At 41.9% G+C, this 26,612-nt stretch overlaps 1 protein-coding gene across 3 annotated transcripts; it reads right to left on the minus strand.

Moving 5' to 3' along the window:
* Positions 1–42: 42 nt before the first annotated feature.
* Positions 43–26,612, minus strand: LOC139470060 (retinol dehydrogenase 16-like). Of its 3 annotated transcripts, none has more exons than XM_071252348.1 (5): positions 26,491–26,612; positions 5,490–5,821; positions 3,728–3,986; positions 2,336–2,499; positions 43–1,243 (listed from the first exon to the last, which is right to left on the minus strand). In XM_071252348.1, the coding sequence occupies exons 2-5, from the start codon at positions 5,812–5,814 to the stop codon at positions 984–986; spliced, it is 1,008 nt and encodes a 335-aa protein (XP_071108449.1). In that variant the 5' UTR covers positions 5,815–5,821; positions 26,491–26,612; the 3' UTR covers positions 43–983. The 3 variants fall into 3 exon arrangements, with proteins under 3 accessions (XP_071108449.1, XP_071108450.1, XP_071108451.1); XM_071252349.1 differs by lacking the exon at positions 26,491–26,612 and adding an exon at positions 18,512–18,593; XM_071252350.1 differs by lacking the exon at positions 26,491–26,612 and adding an exon at positions 7,951–7,972.

Genomic DNA, 26,612 nt, shown 5'->3' on the forward strand with positions numbered 1-26,612 from the left:
AGACTAAGTTTTTGAATGCCGACAGTGATAAAAAGCATCGAGTGTATGCATCTCAACTTGTATCTTTCCGTAACCTACTTGTCCCAGAATGACACGATCGCGAGGGACCACGATGACAAGTGTTGTCTGTAAATATACAGTCACCTTTATATGTAGAGAAAACCTCCGCGGTACCGCCCATGGCAATATCATTGATGATTTGAACAATATTAAGTTGTGCTGGCGTCTTGTGGCTGACGGTCTGGAACATCTGTTAAATGATCCGACATTAACAGGGATACGGTGAAACCTCGTTAATCCAGACAGCACCGATCCCGAAGAAATTGCCTGAATTATCAAATGTCTGCATTACGGAGTAATGTCATTTGTAAACAAAAACATAAACATAAACAATTTAGACATTTTGCAACTGATGGTAAAATACAAATGTCTGAAGAGTCTCGAGCACGGATGTCTTACATACTTCCTTCATTCAGGGTCAGGGCGGTCGGGTAGCCTAGTGGTTAAAGCGTTCGCTCGTCACGCCAAAGACCCGGGTTCGAATCCCGACATGGGTACAATGTGTGAAGCCTATTTCTGGTGTCCCCCGCCGTGATGTTGCTGGAATATTGCTAAAAGCGGCGTAAAACTATACTCACTCACTCACTCACTCATTCAGGAACAAACCAAGGGCCTTCTTGTAGATACGGAAATATAATACTTTTCGTTTATTGCATGCCAACAGCGAACGAAGAACGTCAAGTGTTTTCACCCGTACTCATTCAAGATTCGAAGTGTTGTAAAGATTTGACTGCAGGATTTACCACAGGAACTAGGTCAAATCTGATCGTTAATCAGTGTCTTCGTCCCATCATGTGATGGTCGTCATTTGAATTGGAATCTTGAATTGACCAACGTCCATGTTTTCTGGTACTCTCGAGGACATTGGTGTCTACCATTTTTGTATTCACAAAGAGTAAATGGTAGCCGTCCTTTTCACAATTTCATGATGGTGTTCCGCCATCTGCCGGCTGACAAGGATGCGGTGTTGTCGTGCCTTCAGGTTGGATGTAATTGAACGTCAGTAATCGGTCCTTCATCCACAAGGGGAGATTCCACAACACCCGGAACACAATGTTAGCGTCTCTACCCACAATGTAACGCGCCCGAGGGAAACGAGCAGTCACCGCGTGCACGTAGGCCCGTGTAACCTGTGACAGGTCAGACGACGTCAAGGAGTCAATGTCATGGCAGTGTTTCAACGCTGAAAGAACAAACAAGAGTGAGTGAGTTGGGTTTTTAACAATCGTTTTTAACAAGATTCGCTTTTAACAATATTCCAGTTATATCACTTCGTGTCAGCTTAATGTGGCGGGAAAGCCCGAAGTGATGAAGGTCTAAGACGTTTACCACTTTGGTGAAACCCACGAGCACGGGTATGGTGCTGACAAACCTAGAAACATAATCGGGGCGAACCTGGATCCAAAGATATTTACATGGTGTTCCTTTCGAAATGTTTTAAGGTAGACATGTGGAGGACATGTCCAACATTGACGCATCAGTGACAAAAATCATGTTCAATTTTTCAGGTGAAGAACTGACTTGCCGTTGCATGTGTTTGTGACGGGTGACACTCATCTTTTCGCGAACACCTGGTATCATCACTATTTGGTAGCGATACATAAACACATGCTCGTGATATCGTCGGAATCATACAATCGACTCTTTAGCAGATTTCTATTGAATATGGAAAGAGTTTTGTCGCTTATATAATTTACATTTTCATCATACGAAGGAACACTGTATATATCACTAGGGCAGACAGAGTGAAACCTCGTTTGTCAGGACCCCGTTAATCCGAACATATGACAGCAGTAACTGTTACGAATAAAGTTAACAAAAGTACCACGATTCGTTAATCCAGTAATTTGTTCTGTTTGTCTGTGTTTATTACCGTCTGGATCAACGGGTTTCACTGTATATTGCTTGGACATACATTCATACCCTTGTCGACCCGTGAAGATCCGGGCTAGAATAGGTCTTCAGCAACCCATGCTTGCCGTAAAAGGTGAATATGCTTGTCGTAAGAGGCGACTAACGGGATCGGGTGGTCAGGCCCGCTGACTTGGTTGATGCATGTCATCGATCCCAATTGCGAGGATCGATGCTCATGATGTCAACCACTGGATTGTCTGGTCCAGACTCGATTATTTACAGAGCGCCGTCATGTAGCTGGAATATTGCTGAGTGCGGCGTTAAACTAACAAAACAAAAAAATTATATTTTTTTTTATATTTATATTTTAATTATTTAGATTTAGAGTGCGGCGTTAAACAACAAACAAACAACAACATACCCTTGTCCAGGTACTCCTCCCCGTAAAAGGCCTGGACGTCTTGGTGGGCATGCGCGAAGCTCTGTTTGTATTTGACCACCATCGTCTCTATCGGCAGGAAGTTGGTTCTGTAGAAGCCAGGTTGAAGGACGATGACGGACACACCTTGCCGGAACAGCTCAAGCCTTGGTGGACAAGTGTGTGAGATGGGGTTATCGCCTTGACAGTATTTCAGTGGCATCACGAGCTTAATGAGAGGTGAAGGCCTGAACGCCACTCACACATAATTAATGAATATGTAGATATTAACATATACGACCCTTGAACATCCGGGGTAGAATAGGTCTTCAGCAACCCATGCTCACCGTAAAAGGCGACTATGCTTGTCGTAAGAGGCGACTAACGGGATCGGGATTTGGTTGATGCATGTCATCGTATCCCATTTGCGTGGATCAATGCTAATGATGTCAATCACTTGATCGTCTGGTCCAGACTCGATTATTTACAGACTGCCGTCATATAGCTAAAATATTGCTGAGCGCAGCGTTACACAACAAACAAACAAACAAACAAACAAAGATGTTTTCAGAAACATCACAGATGTTGCATATTTAGTTAGGAAAACACAGCACAAAAGAAGTTGGGATTTATCTACGCTGGTGATAGTGTTCAGCAAAGCCCTGTGAAGTTTACGTAAAAAATACAAACAGACCCCCTTTTTCTAAAAAATGTAAAACCTGAGTCCCGTTAAAAAGACACTCACAGAAGAACTTCACTTCAAAGACACCATGACTCGCCATACTGAAACACCACACTGGCTCATGTGGTACATGTTTGGTTTGTTTTTTTGTTTAACGCCGCATTCAGCAATATTCCAGCTATATGATGACAGTCTGTAAATAATCAAGCCTGGACTAGACAATCAAGTGACTGACATCATGAGCATCGATCTACGCAATTGGGATAAAATGACATGCATCAACCAAGTCAGCGAGTCTGACCACCACATCCCGTTAGTCGCCTCTTACGACAAGCATAGCCGCCTTTCGGGGCAAGCATGGGTTGCTGAAGACCTATTCTACCCCGGATCTTCACTGGTACCATGGCACATGTATTACGATAGACATGCGGATATTTTATACCGCATATAGATGTAAATATAAGCGACAAAAGACATGTGTTTCCGGGTTACTATCAGAGAGTGATGGCACCAGAGTTTCGCGAAAATACCAGCGTATCCTGCCCAACCCGTGCCCCATGCCACAAACACATGCAAAGGCATGTGCTATTTCCCTGCTTATACATGCACTATTATGGCTTTTCAGTGTTGAGAATAAAAAGCTGTAGACTAAAGACTCAAAACAACATGTCAAGGGTACACGGTGGATCTTATTCCGAAGTTGTTTCACTAACCTGAGGCAGTCGGAAAATCCTTCCACTGCGTATTTGGATACCACATATGGTGACGGTCCCATACCAACTTTGGTCAGAATGCTGGACATGTTGATAACTCGACCTTGGCCTTCACGCAACAAAGGTAGAAATGACCTTGTGATGTCGACAAGGCCGAGGAGGTTGACAGCCAATGCGTGTGCGTAGTCTTGTCGCTGCAGCCAATCAACGGGTCCGAGAGATGCGGCTGTACCGCTGTTGTTGATGAGCGCCCATAGCCCTGGATGGAGTGAAGTCAGTGAATGAGTGAGTGAGTTATGTTTAACGCCGCTTGAACGGTATTTAAGTTACATCACGGTTGGTTGGTTGGTTGGTTTGTTGTTTAACGCCGCACTCAGCAATATTCCAGCTATATGACGGCGGTCTGTAAAATAATCGAGTCTGGACCGAAAATCCAGTGATTGACATCATGAGCATCGATCCACGCAAATGGGATCGATGACATGCATCAACCAAGTCAGCGAGCCTGACCACCCGATCCCGTTAGTCGCCTTTTACGACCAGCAAAGTCGCCTTTTACGGCAAGTATGGGTTGCTGAAGACCTATTCTACCCCGGAATCTTCACGGGTCATATATCACGGAGTGTCAGCTTGATGTGGGAAGAAAACCCAGTGATGGTAAAACCAACTAATCGTTATCAGGGCAATTCTTGGGTTAGAACCAACGATCATTTAATTCTCGCACAGTAGATCGAAACTCGGGTTCACGGGTTCGAATCCCAGATACGCATCGATTATGACAATCTTCTGTCAGTTTGGACTTTTCCTTTCACATCAGCGCGGTGGGGTAGCCCAGTTGTTAAAGTGTTCGCTCGGCATTGCAAAGGTCCGGGTTTGATTCCCTACATGGGTACATTGTGTGAAGCTATGGTGTACGTGCCGTGTTACTGCTGGAACATTGCTAAAAGCTGCAGAAAACCAAATTCCTTCTACTTCAAGATGGAACACCTTAGAGTATGACGGACCTTATGGGTGAAAACACATTTTGTCTTCTTCCTATATTTTAAAACTATAGAATCGTAGGATCCCAAAAATACATTTGATCAGCTTCAATTCAATACAAAGTAACATGGCATCAAACATTTGGACTCATTTTCTGCAAATTCCCATTTTCAGGCTCATTACTGTTTATGTAATAATTGCAGTTTTTAGATATAATGCCTGATTAATTGAAAGTTGACATGTATGCGGAAATGCTTTGAAATAATGTTCTTATTACATTTCGAACTAACGAGAGAAAATTACGAGTAAGTTGACGTCATACGGCTTTCTTTATGACGTCACAGCACAATTGTATCCTAGCAACCATAAGGTCCCCTTTCTCCTGGCGGGTAACATATACTGTGCAAATTGACGGGGTGAAACTCAGCTCACACTCACACGTGTGTCGTATGGTTATGTAGACGAGTTACGTTTCATTAATACATAACCTTAACGACATTTATACATAACCTTAACGTCAATTATACATAACTTTAACGTCATCTATACATAACCTTAACGTCATCTATACATAACCTTAACGTCATTTATACATAACCTTAACGTCATTTATACATAACCTTAACGTCATTTATACATAACTTTGACGACATTTATACATAACCTTAACGTCATTTATACATAACCTTAACGTCAACGTTAACTTATGAAAAAGAACGACATACAACTGATGAACAATCGGGAAGCCCGTCTATATTTCACTGTATGTTTCTGTACGTACCACATCCTACAGGAATCCTTGACTTGACAAACTCCACAGCGTGGCGTATGCTGCCCTCATCAGCAATTTCCAGTTTGAAGGTCACGAGACGATTTGACGTGGCGGCTTCGAGTTCTTCAACACCGTTGTCGCTGTGGCAGGCAGCAAACACGTTGAAGCCGAGAGAGTCCAGACGTTTGGCCAGAAGGTTTCCAAAGCCACTGTTGCAACCCGTTATCAGAACATATCTGTTACCATAGTTACCAACAGTTTGTTTCCCTATCAACCACCTGGTAAATACAGTTACCACGACGATGGTCACGGAAATGACGACGCAGAGAATCATGTCTGGTCTGTGAAAGAAAAGAAAATACAAGTTCAATGATATTCCAAGAGACAAGATATACCCAGGGTATTATGAACAATGACATGATATAACTAGACATTCTCGTGATCTGGTACCTGTGACACATCTAGGTCTGAGTCTAAACTGTCTAACGATCTAGTACCAGTAACCAAATCCATCTAGACTGTCTAACGGTTTTGTACAAGAATCCATCTAGACTGTCTATCAGTCTTGTACCAGTATCCAAGTCCATCTAGACTGTCTAACGGTCTTGTACCAGTATCCAAATCCATCTAGACTGTCTAACGGTCTTGTACCAGTACCAGTATCCATCTAGACTGTCTAACGGTCTTGTACCAGTATCCAAATCCATCTAGACTGTCTAACGGTTTTGTACCAGTATCCAGTATCCATCTAGACTGTCTAACGGTCCAGTACCAGTATCCAGTATCAATCAAGACGGTCTAACGGTCTTGTACCAGTACCAGTATCCATCTAGACTGTCTAACGGTCCAGTACCAGTATCCAGTATCAATCAAGACGGTCTAACGGTATTGTACCAGTATCCAGTATCAATCTAGGCGGTCTAACGGTCTTGTTCCAGTATCCAGTATCCATCTAGACTGTCTAACGGTCTTGTACCAGTATCCAGTATCCATCTAGACTGTCTAACGGTCTAGTACCAGTACCAGTATCCATCTAGACTGTATAACGGTCTTGTACCAGTATCCAAATCCATCTAGACTGTCTCACGGTCTTGTACCAGTATCCAGTATCCATCTAGACTGTCTAACGGTCTTGTATCAGTACCAGTATCCATCTAGACTGTCTAACGGTCTTGTACCAGTACCAGTATCAATCAAGACGGTCTAACGGTCTTGTAACAGTATCAGTATCCATCTAGACTGTCTAACGGTCCAGTACCAGTATCCAGTATCAATCAAGACGGTCTAACGGTATTGTACCAGTATCCAGTATCAATCTAGGCGGTCTAACGGTCTTGTCCCAGTATCCAGTATCCATCTAGACTGTCTAACGGTCTTGTACCAGTATCCAGTATCCATCTAGACTGTCTAACGGTCTTGTAACAGTACCAGTATCCATCTAGACTGTATAACGGTCCAGTACCAGTATCCAAATCCATCTAGACTGTCTAACGGTCTTGTACCAGTATCCATCTAGACTGTCTAACGGTCTTGTACCAGTACCAGTATCCATCTAGACTGTCTAACGGTCTTGTACCAGTACCAGTATCCATCTAGACTGTCTAACGGTCTTGTACCAGTACCAGTATCCATCTAGACTGTCTAACGGTCTTGTACCAGTATCCAGTATCAATCTAGGCGGTCTAACGGTCTTGTCCCAGTATCCAGTATCAATCAAGACGGTCTAACGGTCTTGTACCAGTATCCAGTATCAATCTAGGCGGTCTAACGGTCTTTTACCAGTACTAGTATCCATCTAGACTGTCCAACGGTCCAGTACCAGTATCCAGTATCAATCAAGACGGTCTAACGGTCTTTTACCAGTACCAGTATCCATCTAAACTGTCTAACGGTCTAGTACCAGTATCCAGTATCCATCTAGACTGTCTAACGGTCTTGTACCAGTACCAGTATCCATCTAGACTGTATAACGGTCTTGTACCAGTATCCAAATCCATCTAGACTGTCTCACGGTCTTGTACCAGTATCCAGTATCCATCTAGACTGTCTAACGGTCTTGTATCAGTACCAGTATCCATCTAGACTGTCTAACGGTCTTGTACCAGTACCAGTATCAATCAAGACGGTCTAACGGTATTGTACCAGTATACAGTATCAATCTAGGCGGTCTAACGGTCTTGTCCCAGTATCCAGTATCAATCAAGACGGTCTAACGGTATTGTAACAGTATCCAGTATCAATCTAGACTGTCTAACGGTCTTGTACCAGTATCCAGTATCCATCTAGACTGTCTAACGGTCTTGAACCAGTATCCAGGTTGAATCTAGACTGTCTAACGGTCTTGTGCCAGTATCCAGTCTGCGTCTAGACTGTCCAACAACCTTGTACTAATGTCCAATCTAGATTGAGCTATCATTACCCTTTACCAGACAAAGAATATTTGACTGCAAGAAAATAGTATTGAACTAACCTCACATTCAGTTATGTAGTCCCAATCACCATATGTGAGTGTGAAAATAATACACACTTACGTGTATGATAAGAGCGTAGTTGCCGATATACAATGACCGAAGTGTGACCCAGATTAATTCGCCTTATGTTGGTTTTCCTCGGCATAGACGCTTATCAGTACATTGTTCCACGATAGTGCTGTCGTGTGTGGTGTAGTGTGTGGTGTGACGAGACGGAATGTTTCACAGCAAGATTTAAGACAAATGTAGTATTCTTAACTCGCTCCCGTGTGCTACCAATGTTATGAAACCCGTGGTAGTTTTGGTATCTTCACGACTTTCATACAATTAGTAGTATACGGGAGCGAGTTTAGTATTTTATTTATTACCTGCCGCTAATAACTTTTTAAAACCTCATTTGATCGGGATTCTCGTCATAAACTAGGTCAAGCGTATGAATACAATATTTCACTGTCGTGCGTAAATTGACATTGACGCGATCCACAGCTTAATTCAATTAAGTTTATCAGAATAATACAACTTTAAACACATTTAAAGTTGGCACGTATTAATTTACTACCATACAACGGCCGCCATTTAGAATTCAGCGCCAAACAGTTTACAAACACGTCACAAAACCATATGATGTAATTTTTTATTTTTTATTGCAAGATACACCGGGGAAACAATGTCATGTGACGTCAGCCGAGCAACAGGATTGCTGGGGTCGTCAAGCGTGTGTTAGCTGAGCTCAGTGATCTATCATCTCTACACGCAATGTCACTGAATAAGTCCACTCTCCTGAGAGTTCCATGCGACCAGCAGGTTACAGGCCGGCAAAGCCACATTTCGAAAATAGATGTGGCTCTCGCGGCAATGGTTATGGTTGCGTGATTGTATAATGTGGCTCTCGCGGCTATGCTGTCAAAACATGCTTTGTGATTCTAACAGGTTACCGTATATAACAAAACAAGTCTTGTTTTCTCATTTATTATTCAACAAGGATAACATATTCATCAAAACTTTACATTGATGAATATGAATAGCATATGAATATCACAATGGATTTAATGTCATTACTGTATTACTGCAATGCCTGCATCGATTGCCTTGTACTTCTTTCTTCGTGAAGGTTCTCTTTGCTGGTGAGAGAGTCTCAGGACTGCAACCTCTTTGAGTGACTGCTCTCGCTGAAATAGCTTCACTACCTCGTAGATGTTCGGGTGGCACTTCCTGGCAAGTTTCTTTATCTTGTTGTGCCACCCTTCCATGGGATTGTTGGTACGGTGGCCTTGGTTTTCGAAATGGTTCCAAATCTCTGGCATGAAGGCCCCTCCTTGAACCCAACTGGTTGTCACGTAGTCCATGAAGGCAGTCACTTTAGGGCCTGCAGGAGAGTCAGCAATGGCATCAAGCCACACATCATCCACTTTGTCACGAGGTACTAGAGGGAGGGCAGCAGTTCTTCTCACCAGCTTCTTCACCTCCTCATCTTCCTTACAGTCCATCACCAGACCTTCTTTCTACACCCTCCTCCAGATACATTGGGTGAAGTGAAAGAAACACCCTCTAACTAATGTCCCAGGAAATACATCAGTCACGTGAGCTGCACGTTCAAAGTCCAACTGAATTGTAAGTGGGGCAAACTCTAGACCTCCTCTACTAGCAAAATCGCATAGGTACTGAAACATGTTGACATAACACTATTTTGTTCGATTGGACAACAAACAGTAAACTAATGGAAACATATGGCCAAACACCTCAGCATGTAAACAATAAATCTGATCAAACAACTTGGGACAGGCATAAAATATACCATCACAAAATACAATGTCTGCAGTACACAAATGTTCAATGTTCTTGTCTGTAGTGAAGATGAGGATGTCGTCACTAACACAGTGTAGGAACTGGTCGCCTCCCTCAGTCTGGGAGTATTAAATTAGGAGTATAATTAAAATGTGGGACACTCATATACAGGTATCGGTAATCGGATTAATTAATTACCCGCTAGAATAGGTGAAATGCACTCAGCTGAAAATGTGGCTCTACCGGCAATAGCCATTTCTGAAATGTGGCTCTCCCGGCTAGACACCCGACCAGCACAGTACCTCTGCCACAGGCCAGCGGCATGTGACGATTCGTCGCATCTTACACAGTCCATTCAAGATATTGCATGTGTTCTTAATTTGTTTCATTTTTGGCAAGTTTACACATGTAGATAATCATATGTCATATGTCATTGAGAAAATATCCTAAAAAGTGAAAAACTATTTCCATTTGCGCAGTTATCCTATGTTTACATTGGTTGTACTGCTCCAGTGCTGTCATCGAATCCCTACGGATATGGTCACTTTGATGTATTAATATGTATTGCCATGCACCTCAGTGTCGCAGTTGGAGTAGCATATCTATATAATTATGCACAACAACATTTAAAGCGCCCCAAAATACTTGCGTTAGGCTAATCTGTTCTGATCTCAGTATAAGCGCGATTGTTTACAAACAAGAGAAAAGTCCGGTCACCTGATATGCAAATTAGCCTGTGGCAGTGGTGTTATGCTAAGTCATTACTGCGCCGGAGTGTTTGAATAAGCCCAGCGATGTTACAAGTTTTCAATATATGTTATCGGAACTAGTTCCGGCAGTACATTTAAATACGTGCTTTGGTATTAAACAATGTTCAATAGTGACGTCATCTGGTTTGTTCTATGACGTTTCCATATTAATGGTCAGTTAATGGAAGACCTCGAGCTTCTGCAAATGATAATGCCCTGAAAAATAGCGTTACCCTTATAATATTTCCTCAGAGGGCAAACATATGGGGGTTCATAAAAAATAAAAGTGTCCCAGGGTCATATCACGTCACGCGTCAACAGTGTATTGTCTCGTCATTCAGACGATTTTGTTGACAGAATGTGGATGAGCTTGCGACTTGCTGTCCTTTTAGGTAAACATTAAAATTCGTCTCTGTATGTAGACATCTTCTTCGGTAATAAATAGAAAATTATATTCGTGTTCATGTCATACATTGCGAAGAATAACCTACTCGCGACTAGGGCGGTCGGGTAGCCTAATGGTTAACGCGTTCGCTCGTCACGCCGAAGACCCGGGTTCGATTCCCGACATGGGTACAATGTGTGAAGCCCATTTCTGGTGTCCCCCGCCGTGATATTGCTGGAATATTGCTAAAAGCGGCGTAAAACCAAACTCATTCACTCACTACTCGCGACTAGGAATAACGGATTATCTGACCCTCGTGAATGAATGTTGAAATTCACTGAACATGGTTCGAAAATTCACTCGTGACAGATAATCCCCTATTCCTCTTTGCTCAGGGGTTTTGTTTCCTAATAATCAAACACACTTCACAAAAAGTTGTAGTTATAGTAGTGAGGATGTTTCAAAAAATGACTTTCACCTTGTGTGAGTTCATTGGAGTAAGAACCTTCAGAGAGTGAATACCAAATTGTATGAACTTCGGACCTTACATGAATGAAGGTATCTGATTAACAAGTTTCAACTGTGGACATGAATGAAGGTATCTGATTAACGAGGTTCAACTGTAGACATGAATGAAGGTATCTGATTAACGAGGTTCAACTGTAGACATGAATGAAGGTATCTGATTAACGAGGTTCAACTGTAGGCATGAATGAAGGTATCTGATTAACGAGGTTCAACTGTAGATTCTAATAAAGGTATCTGATTAACGAGGTTCAACTGTAAACATGAATGAAGGTATCTTATTAATGAGGTTCAACTGTAGATTCTAATAAAGGTATGTGATTAACGAGGTTCAACTGTAGACATGAATGACGGTATCTGATCAACGAGGTTCATCTGTAGATTCTAATAAAGGTATCTGATTAACGAGGTTCAACTGTAAACATGAATGAAGGTATCTGATTAACGATGGTTCAACTATAGATTCTAATAAAGGTATCTGATTAACGAGGTTCAACTGTAAACATGAATGAAGGTATCTTATTAATGAGGTTCAACTGTAAAGGTATGTGATTAACGAGGTTCAACTGTAGACATGAATGAAGGTATCTTATTAATGAGGTTCAACTGTAAAGGTATGTGATTAACGAGGTTCAACTGTAGACATGAATGACGGTATCTGATTAACGAGGATCAACTGTGGACATGAATAAAGACATCGTTACATCAAGTTCAGCTGTAGACTCTACTAAGTAAGTATCTGCTAAGTCAGGTTTCACATTGAATATGACAGACAAGTTCACAGAGCGATAACAGGCTTTTTACCATCAGAAAGATTTTCTTCAACAAGCGAGTCATGCTAGCAGACTTTGGCCCGGGGAGTCTGGTTGTCTATGCACCACATAAACCTGTATATACGAGGTTATAGACGGCAACTTATCAAGTCAGTTTATCTTGTTACCCCTTTGTCAAGTAAGCAAATGTTTGGCTCAAAATCAAAAATACCTGACTTACGTAACTTTGTCCTAGAGATTTGGAATTTCGCCATTAAACTAATCAGGGAAATCAGGAACATCCGGGGCTTCACTCGCCACCAGCCGCGGACACCTTTTAAGAGCAATGACACCACGGGCGCTAATTCGTGTTGTCAGTTCCAAATAACATGCTGTATTAACAGTAATACCCACAGTGACACAACGTTAATCCGGACATAGAGTGAGATCATCAGCATTTAGAGATATATTTCCTTCTGTAAATATAATCACCAAATACAAGCTGGTATTATTCATACGATAAACCAGCACGATAAACATGGTGTCACGATCTGATAAATATGCAAATGTGGTCGCCGAACAGAAACCACTTTCAAGCCCCATACATTACTGCAATGCCTTCTTTGTCATTAAACTATTGATTAACATATTAACAATTGAAATAAACATTGAATAAACATATTCCAAATATGACTATGCGTCGCCGAAACATGGCTGCAAGTCATGTGAAACCCAATAACAAAACGGGCGCTTCACTCAAAAATTGTGGCATCGGTTGAACCAAATATTTTCAGAATGTAGAAAGGGTGGATTCAACTATCAGCGAAGATCGGTTTTAATCTGTAAATGTATTTTCTTTACGTACCCAAACCAAAATACTTGACCCACTTCAGTGAAACACAATGCAATCACGTAGGTAGATACAATAAGATTAAATCGATTTCACGTTTGCAACTACCCAAATGGCTAAATTAATACCTTGAACAGTATTTACAAAATGTCGGGTGAAACCATTTCCCGACACTCGATTGATACGGGATGCTTACGTTTGATTGGTCAATTGAAGCCATTGTGACCATGGTGTCTTCACCGTGCCGGTCTGATCTACTGGTGCAGTCACGGAAGTGTGCAGGGATATCTAAATATCTAAACATATTTATTCCGTGAGTTGGATTTAACGCCGCTTCTAACAGTATTCCAGTTACATCAGCGTATCAGCTTAATGTGGGAGGAAAGCCCAAATGGATGCCGGTCTAAGACCTGTTACCACTTTGGTCAAACCAACGAGCACGGGTATGTGCTCACAAATCTGGAAACATAATCGGGCTGAACCGGCGTTGGACAGTATTTCTCATTTTCGTTTCTTGACGGGAAAAAAACATAGTCACTTATACAAACGATAATATTATTTCAGCGTTTTCGCGCTATAAATAAGACTGATTGGTGATCCTCACGCTTTAGTTCACGCGGTCGTCCAAGCCCACATATTCTGGACAAGCATTTCCCTAGACACAATTAACGCTGAATCCAGTATTCCCGTTTAGTTTCTTTAATCTGGTCAAGACCGTTTACCTGGTAAAAAACTAGAATATCGAGTTTCTTTTGCAAAACTGATAGGCTTGTGGCATTTACCAAAATTAATAACAGTTAGCCCACTGAACCTGGGCGTTTTATGGATGGATAATATTTCCAATTATGTGAAATTCCTGCAAATAGACGAGCCATTCTTTTAGAAGACGAGAGAAGAAACAATTACGAGATATTCTCTTAAAAATAGATTAAGGGTCGACGCTTTTATTTTCGTGGGATACACATTAGGCTATACATTTTCAAAACACGTGATTCATTTACCGATAAAAAATGACAGACCTTTTCCCCGCGATCTTAATAATGTAAGACTTCCTGTCTGCATCTGGAAACTTATTCATTTTACACATAAGTAGGGCAGATCCTGTTTCAAAGAATTTTCTTTCAAAAGTAAAGCATTACACGCGAGCACGGGACGGATTGACGCACGCCAATGAATTAAGCCACCAAGTTTGTTTTGGTTTTTTTGTGGGTGATTTTGTTATATGGAGTTCCCTATGTGTGTCACGTGTTGTAACACAGGCATGCGAGCAACAGGGAGCGAGTTAGTGAGTTACAGTCCTTTAATTATATCACAAGTGAGCTCAGTGGAAGAGAAAAGGGGGACGCGGGTCTCAGATATGTGTCACTACTGTGAAAGGCACCAGCACGTGTGAGGTGCTGACTGACCAAGGTTCGTAATAGGATAAAATCGGGACTAGAACCTTCTTTTTGAGTGAGTGAGTATGGTTCTACGCCGCTTTTAGAAATACTCCAGCAATGTCACGGCGGGGGATACCAGATATGGGCTTATTATATAGACCAGGATTCCCAACTGTGGGTAATAAGGGGAATATATAGACCAGGATTCCCAACTGTGGGTAATAAGGGGAATATATAGACCAGGATTCCCAACTGTGCGTAATAAGGGGAATATATAGACCAGGATTCACAACTGTGGGTAATAAGGGGAATATATAGACCAGGATTACCAACTGTGGGTAATAAGGGGAATATATAGACCAGGATTCACAACTGTGGGTAATAAGGGGAATATATAGACCAGGATTCACAACTGTGGGTAATAAGGGGAATATATAGACCAGGATTCACAGCTTTGGGTAATAAGGGGTATATATAGACCAGGATTCACAGCTTTGGGTAATAAGGGGAATATATAGACCAGGATTACCAACTGTGCGTAATAAGGGGAATATATAGACCAGGATTCCCAACTGTACGTTATAAGGGGAATACATAGACCAGGGTTCCCAACTGTGGATAATGAAAGGAATATAGACCAGGATTCCCAACTGTGGGTAATAAGGGGAATATATAGACCAGGATTCACAACTGTGGATAATGAAAGGAATATAGACCAGGATTCCCAACTGTGGACGATGAGAGTAATATACAGACCTGGATTCACAATAGTTATAATAAGGGGAATATATAGACCAAGACTGACAATAGTGAATAATTAGGGGAATATATAGACCAGGATGCCCAAATAGTGCATACACACCTACTTAAATTAAATACTTAAATTTATTTTCATACTTTTATATACATTAACATTTAATTTTTATCTCAAACCTGATTACCTCTGAAGGGGTTATTTGGTGACTTCGCCACTTAGCTGGTCCTGTATTGATAAAAAGAAATCACAAACCAGTCTCCATAACTGATATAACACTAAATGTTAAGAATAGATAAATGCTGAATATCCTGAATTTGCCTTCCACGCAAGCAGTGCGATCTTATCGATCACAGCGGTTAACCGCGCAGACACGTTCTGATTAGAGTAAGCTCCCCTTGTTGTCATGTACATCAAAGAACAATGTTGTGCAAAGTCGGCATTTTATATAAAAAGTTTAGGTGTGTAATCATCACGTGAGATATTGCTGACGAGGCGGTGTCCTGTAAGATATAAAAGCCGACAGGTAAGTGAGATATCTTCAGTATTGCTATCCCAAACCGAGAGAAGTTGTTATCGGGATTTCTTCCTGGTAGCGATCATTTCGGGGTGATACTCTGGGAAGATGGCGGCATTGGCGCTGACCGGATGGATCTACACAGAATAACGCTTACTTCGTCTTTGGGATGCTTCCATGCATTCTAAACAGAACCCTGTGACCTAGTCACAACCCTCGGTCCGAGGCGTGACGCCCCCACAGCGTCCGCGCAATCACCCCTCGGGGTGCTAGGCGGTGGGGGTGGAGCGCCGAGGGCCCCTTCTGTCACAGGACTTGAGGGTGTAGTATGTACACATTCTCACCCCATACTTGTGACTGACGGGGCCGTTTTGTCAACGGGATGTTACAGGGAACCGGACATGCAAGCCGATCTGTTGCTACAAATGTGAGAGTATTTTGTTATTATTTTATAATTGCACTATTTCTATTTCGCATGTGGTATTCTTTCATGATTTCAGCAGTTTATTCAGTAGCAGTAGCAGGCGTGCCGGAGTAGTAGTAGTAGTAGTAGTAGTAGTAGTAGTAGTAGGGATGCATGAACCAAGTCAGCGATCCTGACCACCCGTTAGTCGCCTCTTTCGACGAGCATAGTCGCCTTTTACGGCAAACATGGGGTGCTGAAGACCTATTTTACCCCGGATCTTAATAGTAGTAGTAGTAGTAGTAGTAGTAGTAGTAGTAGTAGTTGTTGCAGTAGTAGTAGTAGTAGTAGTAGTAGTAGTAGTAGTAGTAGTAGTAGTAGTAGTAGTAGTAGTAGTTGTTGTTGTTGTTGTTGTTGTTGTTGTTGTTGTTGTTGTTGTTGTTGTTGTTGTTGTTGTTGTTGAAGAAGTAGTAGTAGCAGCAGCAGCAGTAGTAGTATAGTGTTGATTGTATAGTGGAGTATTGCATTATTTCGCTCTGGCAACAGTAATGTAGAAGGTATTATAACATAACTTGTAGTGGTCGTGGTGGTAGAGGCGTACGCTCTGGTGGTGGTGTTAGAGGCAGTGGTAGTAATCGTGGTGGTCGCTAGATTTGTTTTGTTTGTTGCTTAACGCCGCACTATTCCAGCTACATGACGTCGGTCTGTGAACAATCGAGTCTGGACCAGACAAGCCAGTGGTTGATATCATGAACATCGACCTGCACAATTGAGATACGATAACATGCATCAACCAGGTCAGCGAGCCTGACCACCCGATCCCGTTCGTACCTAGAATATTGCTGAGTGCTGCGTTAAACAACAAACAAACAAACCAGCACTATTAAATCGGCATTAGTCCGGACTAGTACAAAATGGACGCACGCACGCAGTAATGAGCGCAATAATTTGGAATGCAACGTTAAACTCCGTTCCACCCCACTTCACACTAAACTTAACACGGGCACATGCATTTATTTCCCGTCCATCACTTGGAAGAACTGTTTTAGTGACTGCAAGTACAGACGCAAATGCCAGAGTGCATGATTACGCAAGGCGTGAAGGCGGGCCTGTTTAGAATGATATGCTGGAATGCAACCCGAGCGAAAACTGGGCTTCCTCCTCTGATAAATTCCTTCGAATGAGACAGCATCGTAGATAAACTATATTAAGTATCGTAGCCGATTGCATTATTTTTAGATTTAGCATGCGGCCTGTGTATGTTGATGTTGTTTTCTCCGTGTACTTGGCGGCGGGCCAAATAGGTCATGAATTGAGGGCATGCGCTTTCCTCTGACACAATGACCTCGAATCGAATAAGGACACCACAATCTCACCTGTACTGACAGACACATCCCCAACCACACTCACACCTTCGCCTGTACCCACAACCACGCCGACAAACACATCCTCACCTACATCCACACCTAAATCCACAACACCCCCACCCTCATCCACACCCACACCTACATCCACAACCACGCCTACAAACACATCAACAACCACAACCAAGCTTACACCCACAACCACACCTACAACTACATCTGCACCCACAACCACACCCACACTCATGCTTACACCCTCACGCTCACCCTCGCCCTGATCACACTTTCACCTTAACCCTCATCCCACCCACACCATCACCTTCACACCACCCTCGCCCTCGCCCCACCCTCACCCTCGCCCCACCTTCACCCACACCCTCACTACATCCACACCCTCACCCTGACCACACCTTCACCTTAACCCTTATCCCACCCTCACCCTCACACCACACACGTCCTCACCCCACCCACACCCTACACACACCCTCAACCTCACACCACACACGCCTTCACCCCACCCTCACCCTTGCTCCACCCTCACCCCACACACGCTCTCACCCCACCCACACCCTCTCCCTACACACACCCTCAACCTCACACCACACACGCCTTCACCCCACCCTCATCCTTGCCCCACCCTCACCATCACCCCACACACGCTTTCACCCACACCCACATCACATCCTAACCCTCAACCTCACACCACCCACACCATCAAACAAACCACACTGTCACCCCACCGACACCCCCACTACACCCACACACTCACCACACCCAGTTTAAATATATTATCTATATAATACGATATCGACGATAAGTGACGTTTCGGTTTATGAATATTACATATGTGACACTTTGTGTGAAATACCACTTAACGCTGGAACTAGCCTCTGTCTGCATCAATGAATCGCGGATTTTCAAGGATGAGAGGGCGATGGTGCATACCACAAAGAGCATGTCTCGTCACTCGTGTCAGTACACAGTTATCTCATCTATTGACCCGTTAAGGTCATGAAATTAACATGTGACAAAACAAAGGCCCCATATCCCCCATTGACTAAATGTTTTACAAATATGAAAACACAGAAGGAACTTACCTAAGTATCTCGGCGTTGTTTTTGCTGTCTTCTTAATATTGTGACTTTTATAATAGTAATAGGAGCTATTTGTCTCCCAGTGTCAAACCCTCATGAAAGGAAAATAACGAATCATTAACACCGAACACAGTATCCCGTTACTTTTAATTAGGCGTTGTTGACGTCAGCGGAAATAGTTCAGTTCATATAGGTATTTCCGCAACGATTGTTGACAATAGTGACAGTTGTTCATTGACGTGGATATTCTCTGTACTTGTAGGTGGACATAGAAGTCTAGACATCTCGCTTATATAGCATTCACAACAAATCTCCATTTAGTTTGTTTGTTACCATGACAACAGGTAAATGACAGTGCGAATCTATGGCTATATTTCTCCCGAAACCACGAAGAAAATGAATCTTAAAACATTTCCGTTTTCATCGAATGGAATTATTTTGATAACATCGATCACAATTTATTTCAAGCCCTATTCCTTGTTTAATAAACGGTCTATTACATGTGTTTATTGCAAAATGTTAATCAGTCTATGTCACTCATATACAGTAAACTACGGTTATAACGAACACGCTTTTAACGAACTGACGGATATAACGAACTTACTTTTTTGGTCCCCACTATTTGCTGTAGTTATACTGTATATATGCTTACAACGAACTACGGTTATAACGAACTGAAATTAGTAGTCCCCTTTAGTTCGTTATAACCGTAGTTTACTGTATCTTGTTTAACTCAGCACGGCGCTTTGTAAATAATTGAATATGCATCATACGAACAAGTGATTGATATTGTGAGCATCGTCCCACGCCGTCGGACACGCTATCAACCAAGTCACAAGGCCGTGCCACCCTGTCGCCTGTTTCATCATACGCCAGAAACCTAGGATCGTGGGTGCGAATCCCGGTTCGCCCCGATTATGTTTCTAGATTTGTCTGCACCATACCCGTGCTCGTGGGTTTCACCGAAGTGGTAAACGTCCGAGACCTGCATCACTTCGGGCTTTCCTCCCACATTAAGCTGACACGCCGCGATATAACTGAAATACTGTTAAAAGCGGGTACTCGACCTCGGGTCAATTCGCAGTCCCATTAACTTTGATTCAAGTCGTTCACACATCCTGTTGTGAGTGAGTGACTGAATGAGTGTAATTTAACGCTACTTTTGACAGACTGGGTGTTTCTGTAATATAGTGGTGGAAAGCCCGAAGTGATGTAGGTTTTAAACGTTCGCCACTTGGTGAAAACCACAAACACGGATATGGTGCCAAGAAACGGGATTCGAACCCACGAATCATAGTACCTGGCAGGCCCAAGGGCCGTAACTCTGCACGGTGAATTGCGCCGCCTGAGACGACTAAACCACACGTGCGCCCATTTGTCTGCAAACTCTGTGGATTGTTACGGATAGTACCTGGCGACGACTAGTCCAGAACCATGACTGACGAATATCTCATTAAATTTAAATTTAACCAAAACCCGTAGCTCACTATACGTCTCAACTATTCATTAGGATGTTGAGACAGTATCTACTTATACAAAACTCAGAGGACGACAATTGTTTACTTATGTTCATTTTAAAACGAATACTAGTATGTAGGCAATGCCCCGGATCTATGGGAATATCAAGTAATAGTGAGTGAGTATGGTTTTACGCCGCTTTTAGCAATATTCCAGCAATATCACGGCGGGGGACACCAGAAAAAGACTTCACATATTTTACCCATGTCGGGAATCGAACCCGGGTCTTCGGCGTGCCGAGCGAACGCTTTAACCACTAACTACCCGACCGCCCCTATTTTCATGAAAACTTATCCAAGCTATTAGTCTTTTTCAGTCCCAATCTCGACATCAGAATATCCTTATACAGAGTTCAGGGCCCCGTTCCTCAAAGCGATCTTAGTGCTACGATGACCGTAAGTCTATGTTAAAGTATGGGACTTGCGATCATCTAAGCGCTAAGATCGCTTTGGGGAACCGGGCCCAGTAGTGTATATATAGAGAATCTCGCCCGAGTGTCTTTTGATATCAAATATATCAACATGAGTTTATAAAAGGGGCAAAACTCCGAGGCTCGCCTCACGGCACTAGATCTATTAAAAGTTGTTTCCAATTCCAAGTGGGGAGGGGACCAGTCAACCCTTCTTCGCTTGTATAGATAACTCATCCGTTCTAAACACAAGCATGGCTCCATCATCTATGATGGAGCCCGCAAAAGCAATCTTAATTTTTTAGATTCTCTCCATCATCAAGATCTAAGACTCTGGACGTTGAGGCCGATGAGCCATCACTTAAACAATGCCACATATAACTATCTTTACAGTATATCCCAAAGTTGTATAATAATTCTAAACAGTCTAAGGCTAGTCGGGTAGCCTAGTGGTTAAAGCGTTCGCTCGTCACGCCGAAGACCCGGGTTCGATTCCTGACATGGATACAGTGTGTGAAGCCCATTTCTGGTGTCCCCCGCCGTGATATTGCTGGAATATTGCTATAAAGCGGCGTAAAGCCATACTCACTCACTCATGGTCCCTGGTATTGTGATATACCTTCAGTTGGTGGCCACCTACAGCTCATGATCATGTATTGTTATTGATAGTGATATGTTGTTATGGTTTTATACTAGTTTTAAATAAAATCTGTGATAAGTCTGTTATTTTATTGTCCTTCGACGACAGTTTTTTTATACAGTCTAAATATATCTATTTTAAATGTAGCACGATATGGTTGAAATATTGCCGATTTGACGTTAAATATTAACTCAATCATTAGGAATATTTTAGTAGCCTCCATCAAGATATGTTAACATCCTCCCATTCATAGCGTAACGTAAGGACCACCCGTACAATAACACAAAGATGTACATGGTTTGCACATGTTACAACATCTTTTACATCCTCTTCCAGAAAGTGCATCTGATTTACATCTTTCGTAATTCAATCTGGAAACAAATCTGGTAACTTCTAGTATTACTTTGCAATATTAATCTACAAATGTACGGCAATGTGGAGCAGACGACATTTTTTTCTTTTCCAACCAATCAATGTCTATGTTTGGTCACCCTCTAAATTGGACCCTAGGGCCACTTCATTTGCCCCGAATAAAGAACTGTCAGTTTGAACTGAGGATAACATTATATTCAAGCGTACCCAAGGCGGTATATTTGCCCTAAGGCGATAGGTCTTTCACTAAGATCACAGTTAATGTGTAAACTGTCGACACTAACAAAATTCCAGAACCAGCTAAAAATTTGTTAATGAAATGATTCAGAAAGGGTGATTCTCTTTAACCAACCAGATTGCATCACTTAACCTTTTCTGTGATTGACTCTTTTCCAAATACACCAGCAACCAATACAAAATGTAGACTGATGCCTTTTTGGCTTGAGAAAGAAAGATCCCGGTATGAAACTTGAAATACGTGGCAAAACTTTACAACCGGAAGTGTATACACATTACTTCTGGACTGTTTACTGGAGCCAGGCCTCAACATTATATCATGAAAATTACTTATAAATGGAGGTTTGTTTGTTTTTGTTTCTTTGTTTAACGCCGCACTCATCAATATTCCAGCTATATGGCGGCTGTCTGTAAATAATAGTCTGGTCCAGACAATCCAGTGATTGACGTCATGAGCATCGATCCACGAAAATGGGATACGATGACATGCATCAACCAAGTCAGCGAGCCTGACCACCCGATCCGCTAGTGGTCGCATTTAAGGCAAGAATGGGTTGCTGAAGATATTCCATCCCGAAACTTTAAGGGTCTTATAATAACTGGAGGTGAATCTATGCTGAATTCATATGTTAACTGGTATGTGTTCTTTTACAAACCATGAGAAACGTCCGCTCACGTAATATGCAAATTAGCTTATGACGTAATTAAGAGATAAACATGATGTGATTTCACATTTGCTGGTATTGAGTATTGGATGCCTGGAATGTTTTTTCTCTAACACTGGGAAACATGATTATTATTTAATGGACAGTGTTATTGGTGCCATACACCAGTCAGATAAACTTGGTATCACGATCCGATAAATAAGCAAATGAGGTCAAAGAGGTGATTCTGTAGACACGTGGGAACAAGTCATATAGCACTATATTATACATGGGGCGGGTCACTTAAACACTGTATTCATACGCGGATTCTAAAGTCCCTTCTTCAAAGTGAAAATACATCTGACACATCGAATAATTTAAGAACAATACTAAAGCTTTTACCATACAATTTGTATTCCTAATATATAAGACATTGACAGGGAAACACAACGGTTCACAATCTCTATCTATTTATAAATGTGACTTGTAATTCTGGTCATAATGATAACCCCGGGCCTGTCTCCTTCATCAAGCTGACCCGCCGTGATGGAACTGAAATAATGCTCAAAGCGAACTCACTATCTCCATCCTTACTCTGAGACTGCGGAAACTGACCCTCCTTGTCAAGTGAACCAAACATATCAAAGCACATTCACGCCTGCCAAGAGTGGTGCCATGCTGAAGGGTGAATGTTTACACCAGTCCATGACCTTGACCTTGATCCTACTTTGGCGTTTCGCGCTATCACTGTGGTACGTGTGTGTCAGATGTCAGGTACACAGCTCGTTCACAAAAAACCCAGTTTCCATGACGTTTTGTATAATTTTAGGTTTGGATGTTAGATAAATATAAAAAGAAAGGATAAATCCCCAGTATGCTTTCCAGGCAACAACGATCATCCAACGAGTTTTCAATGTTAGTCAATCGTTTCGTTGCCACTGGGTGAGGCGGTGAGTTTTATAAAGACAAATTGCAGTTGTCCCAGAAATGTCTGCTTGGTTGTTTGTTTAGGTGTTGTTTTTGGGTGGTAGTTTGTTTACACTTCGCACTCTACTGTGGCCCAGCCATAGATGACTGCCCGATGAAATAGACTGATCTGGAGCAGACAATCCAGTGATTGCTATGATGAGTAATACCCCATGGCGGGGTACGACGATCAACCGAGTCAAGTCGCCTTTAACGATCAGAATTGGTTTCTTGTCACCTATCACCACCTGTGGGTAAGCATACATCAAATAACATAACACCTGTGGACACACACGTGTTAAATGAAATAACACCTGCGGGCACACACGTGTTTAACAAAGTAACACCTGCGGGCACACACGTGTTAAACAAAGTAACACCTGCGGGCACACACGTGTTAAACAAACATTAACTTGACAAAGGAATGAAAACGTAATGCTGACCCCTTTTTTAAAAACGGTTTCGGGACTAACGAGCGTTCACTGGAAATACACATTTTTTCATTCGTCACCACTCGCCCCTTTCCGTAACCTGCAATTCGGCTCGTCGCGGAATAACACGAGTTGGTCACGAATGATTTTTTGTGTGACTTCCGGAAAACGAAGCAATCGTTAAAGTTCTCTCTTATCTCATTAATCCCAGGAATGAAAAAAGACCGAATGTTTACATTTTCTTCTTGTTCTTCCAGTGTTTATTCAAATCGTATGTGTTATTCAGAGACCATATTTTTGTTTTATATGGTCTCTGGTGTTCTTCTATCTACATGAGTATTCAACCAGTTTAACTAGAACATGTTTAGATTAATTACAGTTTAACATTTGCCTCCAGTCTCCAGAAGAGGCAAGGTCATAGTCCTGCACCATAACCGTGGAATATATTTATTTTATGAAAAAAAAATAATCTAGAAAAAAAATATACAAAAAGCAAGTCTAGCCAGCAGAAGCTAGCTCTATTCAACAAATCAGCAAAGGGAATTTTTTTATTTTTTTTAGAGTCAAGAAGGATATTGTTTAATATAAGATTTCAGAGACTAAATGTTAGTTTAGCAAGGTCAGTATAGCACGATCAAAGACGTATATAGAATGTATATACGTTCGTGGCACGATGTAGCTGTGGCTTGTTGTTATTTTTCCAGTACATCAACCACGTGTTTGAATGGCTCATTGGGGAACGCACACTATATCAGCGCAAAACCTTCCCAGCAGGTGGCATTTCTACTCGAAAACGCGCAGTTGTTTACATCCGGTGCGTCATCTCAGCCAAAGCCCACGTGATCACTCCATCCAATGGCGTTGGTTTCTCGGAATGTAAACATTTCTTCCCATGCGTTCGTCGGATTATCTCTAAGATTTATAGCTATGAAGATATGATACGAACAGGGTTGCTACTAAAAACTGTTTTATTGGCTACTTTTTTTATAATATTAATTAATCATAATTGATTTGATATAAATATGCATTTATTGCCGTGTAATGTAGACACGCTGAAAAGGCAGCTAATCTTCGTTGATCGATTTGGGGACAATCCTTTTCTGTATTTACTATGTACAAGCATCGATCCACGCAATTGGGATACGATGACATGCATCAACCAAGTCAGGGAGCCTGACCCACCGATCCCATTAGTCGCCTCTGACGACAAGCATAATCGCCTTTTACGGCAGGCATTTGGTTGCTGAAGACCTGTTCTACCCCGGATCTTCACAGGTCCAAATATACGTAACCGGTAACTACGAATGGTGATACCAATCATATAGGACAGAGGTATGTCATAGAACTGTTAAATCATCTAACAATGTAAGGAAACTTTCAAAGAAACACAAAGTTTGGACCTCGTTAATCCGGAAACGCAAAATTCCGGACACTTAGTATTGTGAACTTTTATATTACGTTACTCCGTACTCATCATTCGTCCTTTCGGACACATGTGTATCTGGACATTTGTTAATTTCAATCGGAGCGATTCCGTCCGGATTAACGGGGTTTACCTGTCCACAATTATGTTTGTGGTGTTGAATAAATGTTGTTAATGTAATGCACCGTGAGTTTGAATCATCATTTGATTGTCTCAATAGATGCTTTCTTCAAATTGATGCGAACCTCCGATGTGGTTTACATACCTGCTCTCACAGAAAACACTGAAACATGCTTTCTAAAGACAAGTAAATCCGATCATGCTTCCTGCATAACAAACATTCTCTCGGTTTGTACCAAAGTTGCTTGAAACAAGACGCGTATTAACCTACATAGTTATACAGACATCGGTGTCGAATAGCCAATGATTCGTAGATAATATACATTTCATTAGGAGCATGCGTCGTGCCGTTTGAGTTTTTGCGCAGTTTGTATACCTAGGAGCCACAATCTATAATTACCTTTGAATCGCTTTGTAAGTACTGGAGCGGTTGGGTAGGTTTGTGGTTAACGTGTTGCCAAGTAACATCGATAGATACATTCTGTGAAGGCCATTTCTAGTGTCCCCTCATCCACTCACTCACTCACCCATGCACCCACTCACTCACTCACTCAATATTTTGCTACAGTTCTTGGTCAACATATTGACTTCGTAGGTAAAACATCCATTCAATATTCATAAAAATAATTAACTGTGATAAAAATAAATAGCCAAGTGAACAAATAGCCACTGTACTGTATGTTTGGACATTGACTAATAAATATGTGGATATTCCCATCACTGTCTCGGAAGTACTAAAAAGCGTAAATGTCATACCTGTCTTTGCTATGGAGTATTCAGATAGATGGAGAGGAAACAACTGCGCATAACAACAAAATAGGAAAAGTGTAAGAATTACAGAAGACATAATAAAACACAAACAACATAAAAAATAACATGGAAACAATAATAACAAAAACGATAACATGGGGACCACTCACAAACAACAAAACGCAGTGAAAACAGCATGCAAAGGAAGAACACGAACAACATGAGAAGAACAACAAACATACAGAGAAACGGTACAAAACAACAACGGCAAGAAAACAGCATAGGAACATAGGAACATGAAAAGCATAAGAATAACAAAAAAACAATAATATCACAAGAACGGCAGAAAACAACACAAGATTGTTGTTGTTGTTTAAACAACACAAGAACAATTAGGGGAAAACAAAACAGGACAACAAAAGAACAACACACAAACAACACAAGAAAGGCAAAAAACGAAGTAGGAACTCACCGCCTCACTTGTCCGTTCACCAGCTGTGCTCTTCGTTCCACGAACTGGCCATGGGTAAATTTAACAACATCGATTGGCTGGTTTCATCATCCTTTCCCCACGTGCGGGGGATGCTGAGAGAT

The sequence above is a fragment of the Haliotis cracherodii genome, unplaced genomic scaffold (assembly GCF_022045235.1).
Source record: "Haliotis cracherodii isolate W230 unplaced genomic scaffold, xgHalCrac1.p SCAF_20, whole genome shotgun sequence".
Classification (NCBI taxonomy): domain Eukaryota; kingdom Metazoa; phylum Mollusca; class Gastropoda; order Lepetellida; family Haliotidae; genus Haliotis; species Haliotis cracherodii.